At 35.9% G+C, this 17650-nt stretch overlaps 2 protein-coding genes across 2 annotated transcripts in view; one reads left to right on the forward strand and one right to left on the reverse strand.

The window, feature by feature from the left end:
* Positions 1 to 290: 290 nt before the first annotated feature.
* Positions 291 to 17650, reverse strand: part of LOC123538400 (uncharacterized) — a 47311-nt gene continuing 29951 nt past the window's right edge. Inside the window, exons 18-24 of the mRNA XM_053530578.1 lie at positions 17000 to 17149; positions 14647 to 14768; positions 7195 to 7457; positions 6768 to 6837; positions 5281 to 5483; positions 2584 to 2711; positions 291 to 1304 (exon numbers count right to left, since the gene is read on the reverse strand). Of these exons, the coding sequence (XP_053386553.1) occupies positions 1077 to 1304; positions 2584 to 2711; positions 5281 to 5483; positions 6768 to 6837; positions 7195 to 7457; positions 14647 to 14768; positions 17000 to 17149 (1164 nt within the window). The 3' untranslated portion in view covers positions 291 to 1076. The remainder of the gene's footprint in view (positions 1305 to 2583; positions 2712 to 5280; positions 5484 to 6767; positions 6838 to 7194; positions 7458 to 14646; positions 14769 to 16999; positions 17150 to 17650) is intronic.
* On the forward strand, positions 8465 to 11938 carry LOC123538401 (heat shock 70 kDa protein 12A-like). The gene is made up of 2 exons (XM_045322482.2): positions 8465 to 8883; positions 10345 to 11938. Exons 1-2 carry the CDS (start codon positions 8699 to 8701, stop codon positions 11816 to 11818), a joined length of 1659 nt encoding a protein of 552 aa, XP_045178417.2. The 5' UTR covers positions 8465 to 8698; the 3' UTR covers positions 11819 to 11938.

The raw sequence follows: 17650 nt of genomic DNA on the forward strand, positions 1-17650 counted from the left end.
TTATGTTTTAGCAAATCACATGTCATTTATAAATATAATTTACGACGGCAGAGACGACATCGTTTGGGTCAGCGAAAAGAAATCGAATGTAAACAGTCACTGATGTGAAAAAATCACGTTTCATTCTCAACTTATTTGTCCTTACGTTTCTAGGAAATTGATCATTTGCCACAAATGTTAGCATGGATATGTAGATAAGATACATCTACACCCCGCTACATTCCCCGATTTTTGAAAAAATACTCCATGCAGTAACAAAATGACAAAAATGACAAAAATCACTCACCGATCTCGCTCGTTTTGTAAACATTGACGAAGTACCTGCGGTACAGGAAGCGAAGTGCCTTCAATCCTCGTCGGCACAGTCAGTACCGCAGGCACTGTTTAGTACCCGTGCGTGGGGATTGCTAAAATGGTGCTTATGTCTAATCCATGATCACATCGCGCATACGCGCTGCTGTTATTTACATTATATGCATATCAGATTTATGCTCACATCGCGCATGCGTGCTGGTGTTATTTACAATACAGGTTATAACACACTAAATAGTTGTTGTTCTTTATTCTATATAAAATTGACCTATTTCTAATGGCCGCAGCACACATCAGGACCCATTTTAAATGTCTGTAAACTACATTTTCTTGAAGAATATTGTCAGTGCTAAATAAAAATCAAAAGAAAAGTGGGGGTCATGTTTGATGCAAGAAAAATAATTTCAGTCAAACACACAAACTGCAAAATCAGCTTAAAAATGAGACCCCAAATTATACTGGTGGTGTATGATCTAAGTTTCCATGAAAAATTTTGTCATGGTGTTATTTCATGATCAAAATGCTATCTTCATGTCAAGCATAGATCTGTCATGTGATTTTACCAAAAAAATTGCAAAGAAAATGAGGAAAATAGCTCTACACAGCGAAAAAACTGAGGACTATTTGTATCCGCCATTATGCGACTACCATTTTTTTCGCGCCATTTTTCTATTTAGTGTCTGTATGCCTACATCTATATTCCGCTACTAAAATGGCGCTCATCGTCTTATTCATGTTTCCGCTTCTGTTCTTTCCAGTGTCTCTCAGATTCCGTTATCGTACTGGGGGTTATCAAAATGGTTAAAACCATTACCATTTTTCCTGTCCCCATTGGTCGCGATGGAACTCGAGCCTCCTGACTTGCTCAGCAATCCAGTGCTGTTTGTGGTATCGGCAGACTTTTTACTCGGGTGTGAATCTGTTCCGCTTCCACTGGTTGTGCTCTTATATGGTGATGCTTTGCAACATAACTTTCTCCAGGCTTTTCGTATCTGAAAGTATTTTGATATCGTCATTATTGCTGCAACACAAAATGTTTAGGACTTAAGTTCATGTTGTCGAGTTTGTCCTAGTCAATAACCTTAGTCATAAATTGCAATATAACATACTAAATATAGAATAATGTGGCATGTTAAAGGCACTGGCCTCCAGATCGTACGACAACTAAAGAAAGAGTATCAGGAAATTAATGCTAAATTTCTTAAGAAAGCTTTGAAACTTTATTACCGACAGACTATGTGTCATGAAAACACAAAGTCAGTTGATGTTACAAATCTTACAATGAAAATCGAAAAGACAGCGGAAATTTTTTTACTGTTGCGGCGGCTCGGGTTCGATTCCGGACGCGGGCATCGCTTTGTTCTTGGTCTGGCATTTTTAAGTTAGTTTAAAAACAAAAACTCCTATTCTAATATTCATGTGACCAAACTTCAATTCCAAAGAAAGATTATTTTAGCCAAAATCTGGAGGTCAGCGCCTTTAAGGTTTAGTTTATGAAATGTTACCAAACACAAAACTGGTCCTTACATAGTGCAAACTTTGTAACTTTGTTTTACAAGTTAAAGTCAGTGCGTTGTTACCAAAAACAAAACTGGTCCTTACATAGTGCAAACTTTGTAACTTTGTTTTGCGTGTTAAGGTCAGTGCGTTTAACGTATTAAACAGAGTTGTCAGAGGACAACAATGCTAAAATTGCTCAAGTCGACAAAGGGGCATACTTTTAAAAAAAAAAGCATATTAGAGATATGAAACATGTGCAACGTGTCAGTGTGGTTACTGAGATACCCGCTTACATACAAAAAATAACCAAATCGAGTCCAAACGCTAGATACCTCTTCTTCGAAAGGTCGGACTACATATAATTCACTTTGCAAGAAAGGTTTGAAGTTATATACGAGAAAACTTTATTTCCCTGTACGCTCATGAAAGAACGCGAATACAGGGAAAGTAACAGGTTTATGACAAACTGACTTATAATTTAATTACAATACAAAATAAGAATATTTGAGCCGTGCCATGAGAGAACCAACATAGTGGGTTTGCGACCAGCAAGGATCCAGACCAGCCTGCGCATCCGCGCAGTCTGGTCAGGATCCATGCTGTTCGCTAGCAGTTTCTCCAATTCCAATAGGCTTTAAAAGCGAACAGCATGGAGTCTGACCAGACTGCGCGGATGCGCAGGCTGGTCTGGATCCATGCTGGTCGCAAACCCACTATGTTGGTTTTCTCATGGCACGGCTCATTTATGTATTGTTCTATTTATACGTATACCTGTTTTTCTCTCGAAGTGAACAATAAGAAAATAAAGAATCCCTGGAAAGCGTTGAAGATTGCAAACAGGTAATGGAACACAATTCTTGTGCTGTCTACTGTAAGGAATCCGAACACCCATGTCAGTCCTATAACAAAAACAAATATTTAATTTTCAAAATATATTCATTTGCACAGCAAGTCGTAAAACATCGGCATATTTTGTTACAGGCTGTTAGAAAGTCCCGCATTTAGCTAAAGAGAATTTTGCATATTATTAACTGCTGCATTGTAATTACTCATGTTTTCCGCGGCATGAACTATTGCTAACTAGAGCTATCACTAAAGGTGATGAATGTACCCCCCGCATGCACTGACACAGTACATTGCAATTTGACGCACACAAGACTGCATAATTATGTGGACTGTATGTATATAGACTGTATGTATACAGTATAGTAACAAAAAACAAAGTCCCATAACTATGCAGAATATTTATCTAAAAGAATGTAACATGCACCATGCACAAGTTTCATTAAATTGTGTGCAAGGGTTTGGTAGATTAGGCACGCACAAGATTGCATATGCAGACTGTATGTACATAGTATGTTAACAAGAAACAAAGTCCCATAACTCTGCAATTTTTATCGCTGAAAGAACCTAACATGCCCATGCACAACTACTGTTGTTACTGATTACTTGTGTGAAGTTTCATTAAATTGTGTCAAGGGGATGAGGAGAGATGGTGCGCACAAGACTGTGTCTATGTATATAGTATAGTAACAAAAAAACAAAGTCCCATAACTCTGCAAATTTTTTTCTGAAAGAACCTAACATGCCCCATGCACAACTACTGTTGTTACTGATCACTTGTGTGAAGTTTCATTAAATTGTGTCAAAGGGATGAGGAGAGATGGTGCGCACAAGATTGTGTCTATGTATATAGTATAGTAACAAAAAAACAAAGTCCCATAACCCTGCAAATTTTTTTTCTGAAAGAACCTAACATGCCCCATGCACAACTACTGTTGGTACTGATCGCTTGTGTGAAGTTTCATTAAATTGTGTCAAGGGGATGAGGAGAGATGGTGCGCACAAGATTGTGTTTGTGTCTATGTATATAGTACAGTAACAAAAAAACAAAGTCCCATAACTCTGCAAAAAATTTTTCTGAAAGAACCTAACATGCTCCATGCACAACTACTGTTGTTACTGATCACTTGTGTGAAGTTTCATTAAATTGTGTCAAGGGGATGAGGAGAGATGGTGCGCACAAGATTGTGTCTATGTATATATTATAGTAACAAAAAAACAAAGTCCAATAACCCTGCAAATTTTTTTTCTGAAAGAACCTAACATGCCCCATGCACAACTACTGTTGTTACTGATCACTTGTGTGAAGTTTCATTAAATTGTGTCAAGGGGATGAGGAGAGATGGTGCGCACAAGATTGTGTCTATGTATATAGTATAGTAACAAAAAAACAAAGTCCCATAACTCTGCAAAAATTTTTTTCTAAAAGAACCTAACATGCGCCATGCACAACTACTGTTGGTACTGATCACTTGCGTGAAGTTTCATTAAATTGTGTCAAGGGGATGAGGAGAGATGGTGAGCACAAGATTGTGTCTATGTATATAGTATAGTAACACAAAAACAAAGTGTCATAACTCTGCAAATTTTTTTTCTAAAAGAACCTAACATGCCCCATGCACAACTACTGTTGGTACTGATCACTTGTGTGAAGTTTCATTAAATTGTGTCAAGGGGATAAGGAGAGATGGTGCGCACAAGATTGCGTCTACGGACAGACGGACAGACAGACAACCTGAAACCAGTATACCCCCCTTACAACTTTGTTGTCGGGGGGTACAAAAAGTTGTTAACACGTAAATCAGTCAGCGGTGTTGGGGATAATTCGACGGCTCAACCTTAAAGAAGCCAATTCCTACCCGCCTTGTCACATGGACCATTGCTCATTATTAGAATAACAACATTCAGTATAACGGCTTCCCCAAGGTCCACTAAAGGATATGATATAAACATACAAAGATAACAGTTTTCAAATATTCCCAATTTTAGTATATTACTAAATAAGTTTTTACCTGCCGTATCGATATTACACGGGTATGCACCTTCAGGTGGCAAAATTCTAATTATAAGAACGCAAGATCATATACCCGACTGGCATTCATATTTTATCACAAAACCTAGAATGGCAATTATAGACATACTTGTAAATGGCCAAAGGTATATTGTATATGCCGATATGCCAATAAATCTAAAACTGAAACTGATATCCCAGCCTGGATAAAATCATATTTTATTACAAACGCAGAATAGCAATTATATATATATATATATATATATATATATATAGATATTCCTGCCTGGAAAATCATATTTATTACAAACTTAGAATAACAAGTAAAGATATTTCAGTCTGGAAAATTACAAACCTAGAACAACAAGTATAGATATTCCAACCTGGAAAATCATATTTTATTACAAACGCAGAATAGCAATTATATATATATATATATATATATATATATATATATATATATATATATATATATAGAGAGATATTCCTGCCTGGAAAATCATATTTATTACAAACTTAGAATAACAAGTATAGATATTTCAGTCTGGAAAATTACAAACCTAGTACAACAAGTATAGATATTTCAGCCTGGAAAATCATATTTTATTACAAACCTAGAATAACAAGTATAGATATTCCAGCCTGGAAATGAAGAAATGCCATCTTTCTGTCAGACTGGTTGGAAACCATTCCTTTATGCTTCCTTCTACAACACAAGTTACACATCACCATAAAGAACACAATTATGTTTGCCAGCACGATCACAGCTATAGGTATAATGAATGCGTACAGGAAGGGGTTCCATGACAACCAGCAGCTATAAATGATAAACATAATTTATGCTTAATATAACATGGAAGTATGTAACATGAGGAACGAAAGAGGTAGTTTAGGTATTTCAGCAACATTAAATAACTATGTAACATACAGAAGTAAATGAAAAGTTCACTTTCATGTGATATGTTTCGTTGTTCATTCAAAGTCCGTAATTATATAGTAGTTACCAAGATCTCCCCATTCATAAATATTGTTTTAGAAATGGTAATAGGTTTCTGGATTACGTTTGCCAACCTAGGGCATTTCGCAAACACAGCTACACGTTACTGAAGTTTCATTTCAAGTTCATTTTCTAGACAGAAAAAAAACATTGTCCTGAGTTTTGTTTACTCTACTTTAATTCTTGTTTACTCTTCTTTAATTCATGATAAAGGAAGGCACGCTATTCTCGCATTTTTTTTCACTCATGGGCCACTGACGTCAAACGTTTCTCTTGCTCTTCTCCCATATGTACCTATTGATTTTTTCCCATGGGCTCTTTGAGGTTCATCAACCATTTCTTTTGTTTTTTTTCCGCCGGCCCGTTTGGGGTATAACCGTTCTCTCGCTTTTATCCCGTTAAAAGTTTCACCTGCCTCGGGGGTCCCTTTGGAATTTTCTCCAAAAACAAAACCATATTTAGAACCGTTGGTGCTTGTATTTTTTCATCTAAGCGTTCTTTACCAAATTTCACTCTAACACTTGCAAAGTGAGCTAACGAAACGTCTATATCAAAAATATAAGACATTTTAGTTGGGTAGTTCATATGGCGACTAACGAAGGTACAAAATGACTCGGGTACGACTCCGTGCATTACTGAAGGCGCATGTGGACACTAAGTCCTTTCGTAAACAAGCTGGATATCCAGGCTTAACCGCATGTAAGAATCTAGTATTTTTGCCTGTGTTGGATTTAGCGCCGTTTTTCAAACGTTTTTCAGTTATATACCAAAACTAGCCTGTTCTCCGCAAGTTACTATTATCTTCTACACATGTTTCGAAGATGGAGGACGAAATGACTCCTGACACAATGTCTATTATCATATCGTCACGGAGAACATATGCATCGCCCGGGGATCAAACTCACGACCCCGCAATTCGTAGATCAGTATTCTCCCTGCCGAGCTAAACGGGCAAGCTTATCTTAACCGAGGTTTTGAACAAACGGCGGTAAGGAGCAAGTGATTCAAATTTAACAACCTTTACTACTCTGTCACTAAACTTTCAAGTGAAGCTAATGCATTTTATACAATATTTCAGCGTTTAACATCTGATGTGAGACTTACTATCCATTTCCACCATAATACATGTCGTAGTCTATGGCGAGGACAACGATTACAGGTATCAGTGGTATCCCTGAAAAACAAAATCATTTTTATGCCGGAATTACAAAATGTATTAAATATTTGATTGTTTTGTTAGATTTAAAGTCAAATCTACAAAACTTCTACTCGTACTTACATAATGATATTTATGAAAATCGCCCTGAATATGAATAATGCACAAACTGTTTTTGGCACAATAATATTTAAGGCTGTTTTGACCTTTATTATATCCGGCAAAAATATCAAAAACCTATAAACATTCAAAACAATTAAACTTTAGTCGTATTCACATTTTGAGTCATATTTTTAATTTCTAATGTTGCATGATTTTCACGAATTTCTATTATCTCATATTCATTTAATAACTGAGCTGTGAAAAAAGTCTTACCCCATGCCGGTATCATTGACTTGGTCATGAATTTTGGTATATAGGTTCCAAGGACCTTCACAAATCTTAAGTACTGCAAAAGACCCTCAACCAGCATCCACATGAATGTAACAAGGATGAAATAATGGAGTAGCACTGCAACGGCAATGCATCCGCCGTACGATTCCGTACGGTCAATACCGACCAGATATATAATAGACGAACAGAGCATAGCCACGCTTAGATTGACAAGAACTTGCTGTCCGCGTCCATTTCTTAGGTGTCTGAAAAAAAAAGATTACATCCCATATGGTTTTACGTAGTAAACAACATAACAAATGAAAATATTAAAATAAAACCATGGACTCCACTTCAGTGATAGAGCACGGGGTCTAAAGTTTGAGGGATAATAATGTACTACACTAACGACCTACTAGTATTAATTTTTACGAACCATCGCAACATGTCCGCAGAATTACGTAATAAACTGGTTCTAGATCACGTACATGACCGAGATGCTGATGCTTTCGGCATAAAATATGTGCGGAACACTTTAAGTGATATTTGCTAATCACACGTTTTATATGAAAAATTCGCATTTCGTGAAAATTGCTTCAACCGATGTAAAACTGGTACTTTCTGATCAGAATTGAGCAATAAGCACCATTTTAAGATAAACGTGGCATATCATTTGCATATTTTGGGCAAATTTGAGATTTTTTCGGAAAGTAGGCAAAATTCTGATTTTTAAGGTGATTCCCCACATCTCAGTTTTACATCAGCGACACCATTTTAGGTAAGAATGACAGAAATCGATTATTTTCGTTAGTTCTAGCTGTTTCTTGCAATGAATTATAGAAATAAGAAAAGTAAGGCCGCATGATACTTATTTAATGAAAAAATTGGCATTATCTTTGCCCCTGACACGTTTTTTTGCAGGTGTGGACTGTCTGTTTGAATGGGGCATAATTCCGACAGTAGACATTCTTTCAAACTGAAAGTTGGCAAAATTGTTGACAATTGACTAACGTACAATAATTGACTGCAACAGAACGATTTTGAAATCTTTGGTATTTCTTATAAAAAAAGTCACCGTGACGGCCGATTGTGATTGAGACACAGTCTTGAGCCGCACCACGAGAAAACCAACATAGTGCGTTTGCGACCAGCATGGATCCAGACCAGCATCCATATTGTTCGCTTTCAAAGCCTAACTATTAGCGAACAGCATGGATCCTGATCAGACTGCGCGAATGCGCAGACTGGTCTGAATCCATGCTAGTCACAAACGCACTATGTTGGTTTTCTCATGGTGTGGCTCCCTTAATGTTTTGGACAAATATAATATACATTTATTGACTGGCAATCCATTCAATAAGTGTTTTATAACAGATCGTAAGACATTAATTTTCACAATCTTATTTTTTGAATGTTATTAATCTAGTTAACACATGTTAAATATAAACTAGTGTAGAACATACATGTACTATGGACTTGCAAATCATATAAAAAGTAATATATCAAAATGTTATGTCGGATCTTTGCAGAGGCTTCAATTAAAATACAAAATCAATCAATAACATTAACCATTAAAGTGGCGAAAACGAAAGTAGAATCTAGTCTCGGGTTACCCATGATCCATTTGTATATCGATTGTTCGTACTTTCGGTTTAAAGTTAAAAGGACGATAAAAAGAACAGGAAAATCAAGGTATGACAGCTTTATATCTTTCAAAAATATGTCAGTTTCAAGTCATGTTATTCATACGATTTTCATCAGTATTCGAGCTAATGGCTATCAGTTTGTTTTTGTTGTTGCTTACACTAACACCATTTAATTTATGCTGACTTTCCTGGTTTTCATGGTAAATGAAGGACCCAGGTGCCCCTTCGGGCATTTTAGAACCACCGACATGGAAAAGCGGGTTTTTTAACCAACAGGAGGAACGTGCAAGGAAAAAGTGCCCCTAGCCACTCGATCACGTAGGCTACCGAATGACAGTTATGGCAATACTTAAATATCTAATATAAAATATAAGAATTATATTATTTTTTTTTGCTACAATAAGACAATGTCATTCTTATTACGAATCGATATTCAATTATAAACTTCCCGAAGTTCTAATTAAACACATGACTGTCATATTTAAACCATACCAGTTTGGTAAAATAAAAAGTATAATTGACCCTAGCCGATCAATAAATTTGATATTAGATTCATATCTAAGCCCAAAACAAAGTGCATACTTATTTTAAAGTGCGTTTTTATGTGTTTTTTTTTTTTTGCTATGAAGGCTTATAAATATCTCAAAGTTCGTAATCATTAAATATGTGTAATTTAGACTGTGTATAATAGGATAATGTCAAGTTCAAAACTTTAAAATACACTTCGATTTATTTGATCTGCACTGGGACAATAAACAAGGTTTGCTGTTATCGTTATTTGCTGAGCTAGGTCACGCTTATTTTTCCCCGATAAAACATAATTATGCACACGCAGAGATATGGAAAAATTATTTCTTACGATTTACGGCAGCGTTCTTTTAAGCAGCGACACGGACTTCAAGTCGTGGTATGTGCCGCAGATATAAAAGTACGCTGAAATTTCACAAGATTTCTGTCTGTTCAATATTTAACTTATTTAAATAATACGGCGTTATTGTACCTTAAATAAATTACAAATACCGAAGCATTTTTGCACAGGTTTCTTGACTAACCAATTTCTATGTTATTTCTGTTAACAGTGTAAAAGATTTATGACGAAATATTGGTGCAGAAATATGGGTCATTTGGATAATTCTGTTCTTGATACAACTTTGAAACCGTCCATGAATCGGATGAACTTTGTAGAAAGCAGAGATAGCTCTACAAATCGAATACTTAGTTGTTCTGGAGTAAAACGCATAAATGTTTTCAATTTAGCTGAATACAATTGTATTGCTACATGTATCCGATCTACTTCAAAATAATCTTCCAAAACAAGTTTTAAAATATCCCGTCGATTCCTACGTACATTTTACTTTCTGAAGTTTCCACGATGAAAGATATTTCAGTCTTATACGTAAAGGAACAGACATCTGTTATATGATATTAAAATCTGTAAATCTGCAAAATATTGTAAAGTAACATTCAGATTTATCTAGCATTGAATGTAATTTTTCTATTTTCGCAGAAAATCCAGGAAAGAAATACGGCAAATTATGGGAAGTAAACCAAGTTCACAAAGGGGAATAATCATAGTACCCGACACATCGGACAATGAACATAACCAACCTGGTGAAATTATAGAAGAGTCCGGGAATGCAAATGACGCAATTATTCTGGAACGACCTGATTATAAACTTGATCCCGATTTCCGAGATCCTCTGCTGGTTATTGCTATCGATTTTGGGACAACTTACTCTGGATATGCGTTTGCGTTCAAAGGTTACAAAGGGAAAATATTTACCGCAAACCACGGCTTCACACAAGAAGATGACCGAGTTCCAACTATAGTTCTGCTCAACCCAGACAAAACTTTCAATTCGTTCGGATATGAAGCGCAAGAAACGTATAGCAAACTGAACGAAGAAAAAGTCAACTATTTTTATTTCGAACATTTCAAAATTGCACTTTCCAAGACAACGGACCAATCAAACAAAGCCGAAATCAGGGACAGCAATGGTCGACCAGTTGACGCGAAACACATATTTGTTATGCTGATTGAAAACCTACTAGAACTTGCTATGGATATCGCAAAGGGCTTACGGAAAGGAGACATTTCCTGGATCATAACTATTCCTGCGACATGGTCAGATCTGGCTAAGAGGACCATCCGAGAGTCCGTCTTGTCTGCGGGTATAGAAAAAAGAAATTTACGCTTCGTTCTTGAGCCGTATGCAGCAGCTCTGTATTGCATGCAGATGAATCTGAGCACAGGCATTGGCATAAGCTCAGAATATGAACCAACGAGTGCCGAAGATCAGTTTGTTGAGAGCAACAAATACATTATAGCGGATATTGGAGGAGGCACGTCAGATGTATGGGTTTTTGAAGTGCTTGGCGAAAGAGAATTAAAAGAACTGCATAGAGCTACTGAAGAAATCGGCGGCCACTCGGTGAATTCTGAATTCTCTGATCTCATTGCAACACTAGTTGGAGAAACTGTTTGGTCAAAGTTTGTTAACAATCACACAGCTTCATATCAAGACTTTATGAGAAACTTCGAAAGGAAGAAAAAGTCATTTTCAAGTGAGAAAGAAGCCGTAACAATGTCAGTTGAAAATGCGCTCTTAGATGTGCTAGCAAACACAACTGGAGAAACGTTCCAAGAGGTCGTGGAGAAAATTGGCGCAAATGACAAAGTTCTGTTTAAACCGCAGTTTAATAAATTAACACTGGACAAAGAAACAATGGAAGAACTATTTGAGCCATCCCTTAATGGCATTCTACGCCTATTAGAAGAAACACTAGATACATGTCAGGAATGGAGTGTCCACACTTTGTTCTTGGTTGGTGGATACTCAGAATCGCCTTATCTAAGGGAGAAAATCATCTCTAAATTTAGTCACGTAAGAGTTGTCTTCCATGAAGATGCTAAACTGGCCGTTTTGAAAGGAGCAGTGATGATGGGCTACAAAGCCGACACAGCAGCAAATTTCAGTTAAAACACAAGAAAAAAAAAATTGTAGGATATAGCTATGTCCGACTTTGATGACATTTTGTGTCCGGGTATACATGCTAGTCATAAATTTTCCGATGAGGGTATAAACCGTGCAACAATTCTAGTGAATTCTTGTTTACATATACGTTTTCTATCATGAATGCTTCTGTGTCTTTGGAAACTTTCACGGTCCCGTAATATCAATGCAGTGTGTAATTTACACTCGTAAGACACAATTTTAATCAGAAAGTACACCTATTATTCTGATATTTGTTCTTTTTGATAGCCTATTTATGTCACAGATGTGTGTTTGTTATATAGTCATTAATTTAAGGCATGTTTTGTATATAAATATCATAAATTAATGATGTGTTTGATATACAAACACTAAATTAACAGTGTGTCTGGTATACAAATCATAAATTAACAGTACGTTTTATTTACAAATCACAAATAAATGGTGTGTTTTGGTATGCAAATCATAGACTAACTGTATGTTTCGTATACTGCTCATAGATACACTTTTTGTGTGTTTGTATACAAATTATATATTTTTGGTGTGTTTGTATACAAATTATAGATTGATAGCAAGTTTGATATACAAATAAGAAATTAACGATGTGTTTGGTATACAAATCATAAATAAACAATTTGTTTGATATACAACTCATAGATTAACAATGTGTTTGATATACAACTCATAGATTAACGATGTGTTTGATATGCAACTCATAGAGTAACGATGTGTTTGATATACAACTCGCAGATTAACGATGTGTTTAATATGGAACTCATAGATTAACGATGTGTTTGATATACAACTCGTAGATTAACGATTTGTTTGATATACAACTCACAGATTAACGATGTGTTTGATATAAAACTCATAGATTAACGATTTGTTTGATATACAACTCGTAGATTAACGATTTGTTTGATATACAACTCACAGATTAACGATGTGTTTGATATAAAACTCATAGATTAACGATTTGTTTGATATACAACTCATAGATTAACGATGTGTTTGATATAAAATTAACGATGTGTTTGATATACAACTCGTAGATTAACGATTTGTTTGATATACAACTCACAGATTAACGATGTGTTTGATATAAAACTCATAGATTAACGATTTGTTTGATATACAACTCGTAGATTAACGATTTGTTTGATATACAACTCACAGATTAACGATGTGTTTGATATAAAACTCATAGATTAACGATTTGTTTGATATACAACTCATAGATTAACGATGTGTTTGAAATAAAACTCCTAGATTAACGATGTGTTTGATATAAAACTCATAGATTAACGATTTGTTTGATATACAACTCGTAGATTAACGATGTGTTTGATATGCAACTCATAGATTAACGATGTGTTTGATATACAACTCGTAGATTAACGATGTGTTTGATATGCAACTCATAGATTAACGAAGTGTTTGGTATACAAGTTATAGATTAACGATGTGTTTGATATAAAACTCGTATATTAACGATGTGTTTGATATAAAACTCGTAAATTAACGATGTGTTTGGTATACAAATCATAAATAAAGAATTTGTTTGATATAAAACTCATAGATTAACGATTTGTTTGATATACAACTCATAGATTAACGATGTGTTTGATATACAACTCGTACATTAACGATGTGTTTGATATGCAACTCATAGATTAACGAAGTGTTTGGTATACAAGTTATAGATTAACGATGTGTTTGATATAAAATTCGTAAATTAACGATGTGTTTGGTATACAAATCATAAATAAACAATTTGTTTGATATAAAACTCATAGATTAACGATTTGTTTGATATACAACTCATAGATTAACGATGTGTTTGATATACAACTCGTAGATTAACGATGTGTTTGATATGCAACTCATAGATTAACGAAGTGTTTGGTATACAAGTTATAGATTAACGATGTGTTTGATATAAAACTCGTATATTAACGATGTGTTTGATATGCAACTCATAGATTAACGATGTGTTTGATATACAACTCGTAGATTAACGATGTGTCTGATATGCAACTCTTTGATTAACAAAGTGTTTGGTATACAAGTTATAAATAAACGTTGTGTTTGGTGTGCAAATCATAGACTAACGATGTGTTCTGTATACAAATCATAGATAAACGGTGTGTTTGGTGTACAAATCATAGATTTACGATGTGTTTTGTGTACAAAACATAGATAAACGGTGAGTTTGGTATACAAATCATAGATTTACGATGTGCGTTTGTATACAAATCATAGATAAACGGTGTGTTTAGTGTACAAATCATAGCTTTACGATGTGTTTTGCGGTGTACAAATCATAGATTTACGATGTGTTTTGTGTACAAATCATAGATAAACGGTGTATTTGGTAAACAAATCATGGATTTACGATGTGTTTTGTGTACAAATCATAGATAAACGGTGAGTTTTGTGTACAAAACATAGATAATCGGTGAGTTTGGTATACAAATCATAGATTTTACGACGTGTGTTTGTATACAAATCATAGATAAACGGTGTGTTTGATAAACAAATCATAGATTAACACGTGTTTGGTATATAAAGTGATGACAAGACTTGCTTTCACCGATAGATTTTGAATTACAGCGATGATGATGCTCAAGCATTTTAACCTGTTTATTCTCTTTCATCTGACTATGTTAATCTGTTAACGTTTATAATTGGCTATAACATGTTAATATGTGTTGTAATTGCAAATGCAAAGACAGTAATCAAATGAATTCAAACTAAACATTTAACATTGTCAAGCATTGTGTAATTTCTTTATCTTATCGTATGACCATACTTACTTGAATATCAGGAAAGTCAAAATGGTTATCCCGAGTCCAACGATGGAAATACACAATCCTACTTTCGTTATGATGTCCAGAACAAGCTTGTCTGTGTCGGATATAGAACCAGCTTGCAAATCCTGGAACGAAGGAGAATAGTAATGCGATTAAAACTCATTGAGTACTCCAGTTTCATAAGAAAGAGTGTTTGGGAGCTTGTTGAAACATGACACATTTAAACCATGGCAATTCTTGAAATGTATTTTGTTATAGGGAATGTCACACAATGATACAACGATGGACAGCTTTCAGATTATAAGACAATGTGTTTATTTATATCATAAAAATAGTTAATAGTTTAATAATATAAAAACGATGTGTTTACCTTGGTGTTTACTGTACTAGCAAATATATATAACGGAGGCACGTTTAATACATTAAATTTTAATCTAATATAGTTCATCTTGTAAGTAAAATTGTGTGTATTAACAAAACAGAATTAACTGCAAGAGGTGCGTGGCGCTGAAAAAGCGTTCGCATTTCTAACGAAAAACCACTGCTAATTAATATACTAGAAAATAAACAGAAAGAAGAAAAACATTTTCAACACCTTAATAAGACATAATACAAACACATGGTCAGTTTTGTTAACAATTCATTTCAGTATGGTAAAGGGGAGCTCACTCCTCAGGGCAAGTTACGAATTATCTTTGCCGAGTTTATCGTTACTAAAATCTGGTTCATATGGTTACTTCCCAGCTTTTGATGGTTGAGGTCGTCCCCATATGCCCCTCCGGGCACTGTTTCAGGTATGAGCGGACACTTGAGTAAGAACCACCGACCTTCCGTAAACCAGCTGAATCGCTTCCCCCCATGATAAATTCTACGCCCCAAGCGAGGGTTTGAACCCACATCTGTCAGGGGCAAATGATTCGAAGTCAGTGACATTTATCGCTAGTCCGTGATTGCCCCTAGTTACGAATTTGATAGAAGAATTATCCAATGGCACTAAATTTCTAGTCATTTGAGAAGCTGACAGTAAACTGTGAAAAGTTTTTTACCTGGTACAAAATGCAAATTAGTAAGTCAACGTTAATTTTCAAACAACTCCTATACAAATTGATGTTGTTGTTGGATTTAACGTCGCACCGACACATGATAGGTCATATGGCGACTTTCCAGCTTTAATGGTGGAGGAAGACCCCAGGTGCCCCTCCGTGCATTATTTCATCACGAGCGGGCACCAGGGTAGAACCACCGACCTTCCGTAAGCCAGCTGGATGGCTTCCTCACATGAAGAATTCAACGCCCCAAGTGAGACTCGAATTCTCATCGAACCCCCATTCGAAGTGATTTGAAGTCAGCAACCTTAACCACTCGGCCACGGAGGCCCCTTCTTATACAAATTGATATTTCTTCTTTTGGTGAACCAAAAATGTAAACGTACATGAAATTCCAACGTTGGACGCACCGACTGTCTACTTACGTTTGATTACATCCGCCTACCTGGCTACTTTTCTGTCGTTTTACATAAATCAATATAACACATATTGACGAATCAAATGTGGCTGATTAAAGAATAATAGTATTGTGCTTTGTCTAAAAATCTCTATGACCTATAAATTGACTCGAAAGCGATAAAAGATGAGCTAAATGTTCCAAGGGCGACGACTGGAAATATAAGGATTAGACTGGTCGTGGGTGTCCGTCGGTGACAGAGAGTTCAGAACACATCGAAAACACATGCAACTCTTATTGTTTTTACGTGCATTAATTAAACGTCACATCGACACAATGTTATGTCATAGGGCGACATTCCAGCCTTTCATGGTTATGTATTTGTTTGTTGGTTTATGAAATTTTCAACAGTATTTTAGTTACGTTACGGCGGGAAGTTAATCTGAAAAGTATTCATATACTCTGTAACCGTAATTAACTCTTCTTCGCAAGTAAATGCAAACTTCTCTCGAATCAGGAGTAGCGGACGAACTAACTTCAGACACTGTGTCTTTACAAAATTGTTATTAAAAAGATATGCCTCGCCCGAGAGTAGACCTTCGCTCACCCTGTTGAGTCAATCGGGCGGGCTCCAGGAATTATTCCTGACACGGGCGGACCTCCGTAAGCGAGCTCGACAGCCTACCCATTTTAAATAATACAAAAGCGAAGTTTCGAACCCACAGCGGTCAGGAGCAAGCGATTCTTAGTGGCAATAACGCAGGCTTGGTGCGCATCTTAAAACTCCTTTGTTTATACATCAAAGAATCGACATATACAAAATTGATTAGTATGAAATCTTGACATCAGTCATTGGACATACTTTATCAAAGCTAATATATTATAATATTATAACCAGTCTAATCGGACTTACGATCAACACTGCAAAATTCGTCAGATGATTACACTTGCACACCACCCTTCCTGACTCGTACGAGAAAAGCGTGCAGCCTTCCGTGTTCCAACTTCCGGCATCCTCGTTAGCGGAGTAATTCCAGTAGGCACACACAAGACCTTTACTATCCTGAAATAAAAACAGAGTAACTTCCATATAAATCGTTTCAGTTCCTGTTGGACTGACGGTCACAGAGATACAATCTAGGACATACGGCAAATTTTCCCGCTGCTGTTGGTGGAAGAATTCCCCTGGAGCCACCCGGACACTTTCGGACACCGGGGTAAGAACCACCGACCTTTTTATACTAGCTGGTCGATTCCCTCACAATAAGACTTCTACACCCTAAGCGAGGTGTTGAACCCATATCTGTGAGGGCAAGTGATTAGTGGCCTTTTCTATTGGTTCTTTGCCCCAGTCTTTTATTTCTTGTAACTCGAGAACATGTTTATTTGCTTTTGGTGTGTCCTGGCCGGAAAGTGAGTGGCCTGTAACAAATAGGATCCAAGTATGTTCCAGCTACGTGAACAGAACTTATGTTCTTGAGTTCTTGTGGGTTACAAATTTCTCTAATTTCAGAATTATAAACAAGAATTTTAACATAAATAACATCATCAGCGCTTCTATTGG

This window comes from Mercenaria mercenaria, chromosome 18, assembly GCF_021730395.1.
Source record: "Mercenaria mercenaria strain notata chromosome 18, MADL_Memer_1, whole genome shotgun sequence".
In the NCBI taxonomy this organism is placed as follows: Eukaryota; Metazoa; Mollusca; class Bivalvia; order Venerida; family Veneridae; genus Mercenaria; species Mercenaria mercenaria.

Coding starts and splice junctions, on each gene's coding strand:
- LOC123538401 (XM_045322482.2), top strand. CDS start 8,699: ATGTTATGTCGGATCTTTGCAGAGGCTTCAATTAAAATACAAAATCAA. Junction 8,884..10,344: donor AAAAGAACAGGAAAATCAAG/GTATGACAGCTT, acceptor CTATTTTCGCAG/AAAATCCAGGAAAGAAATAC.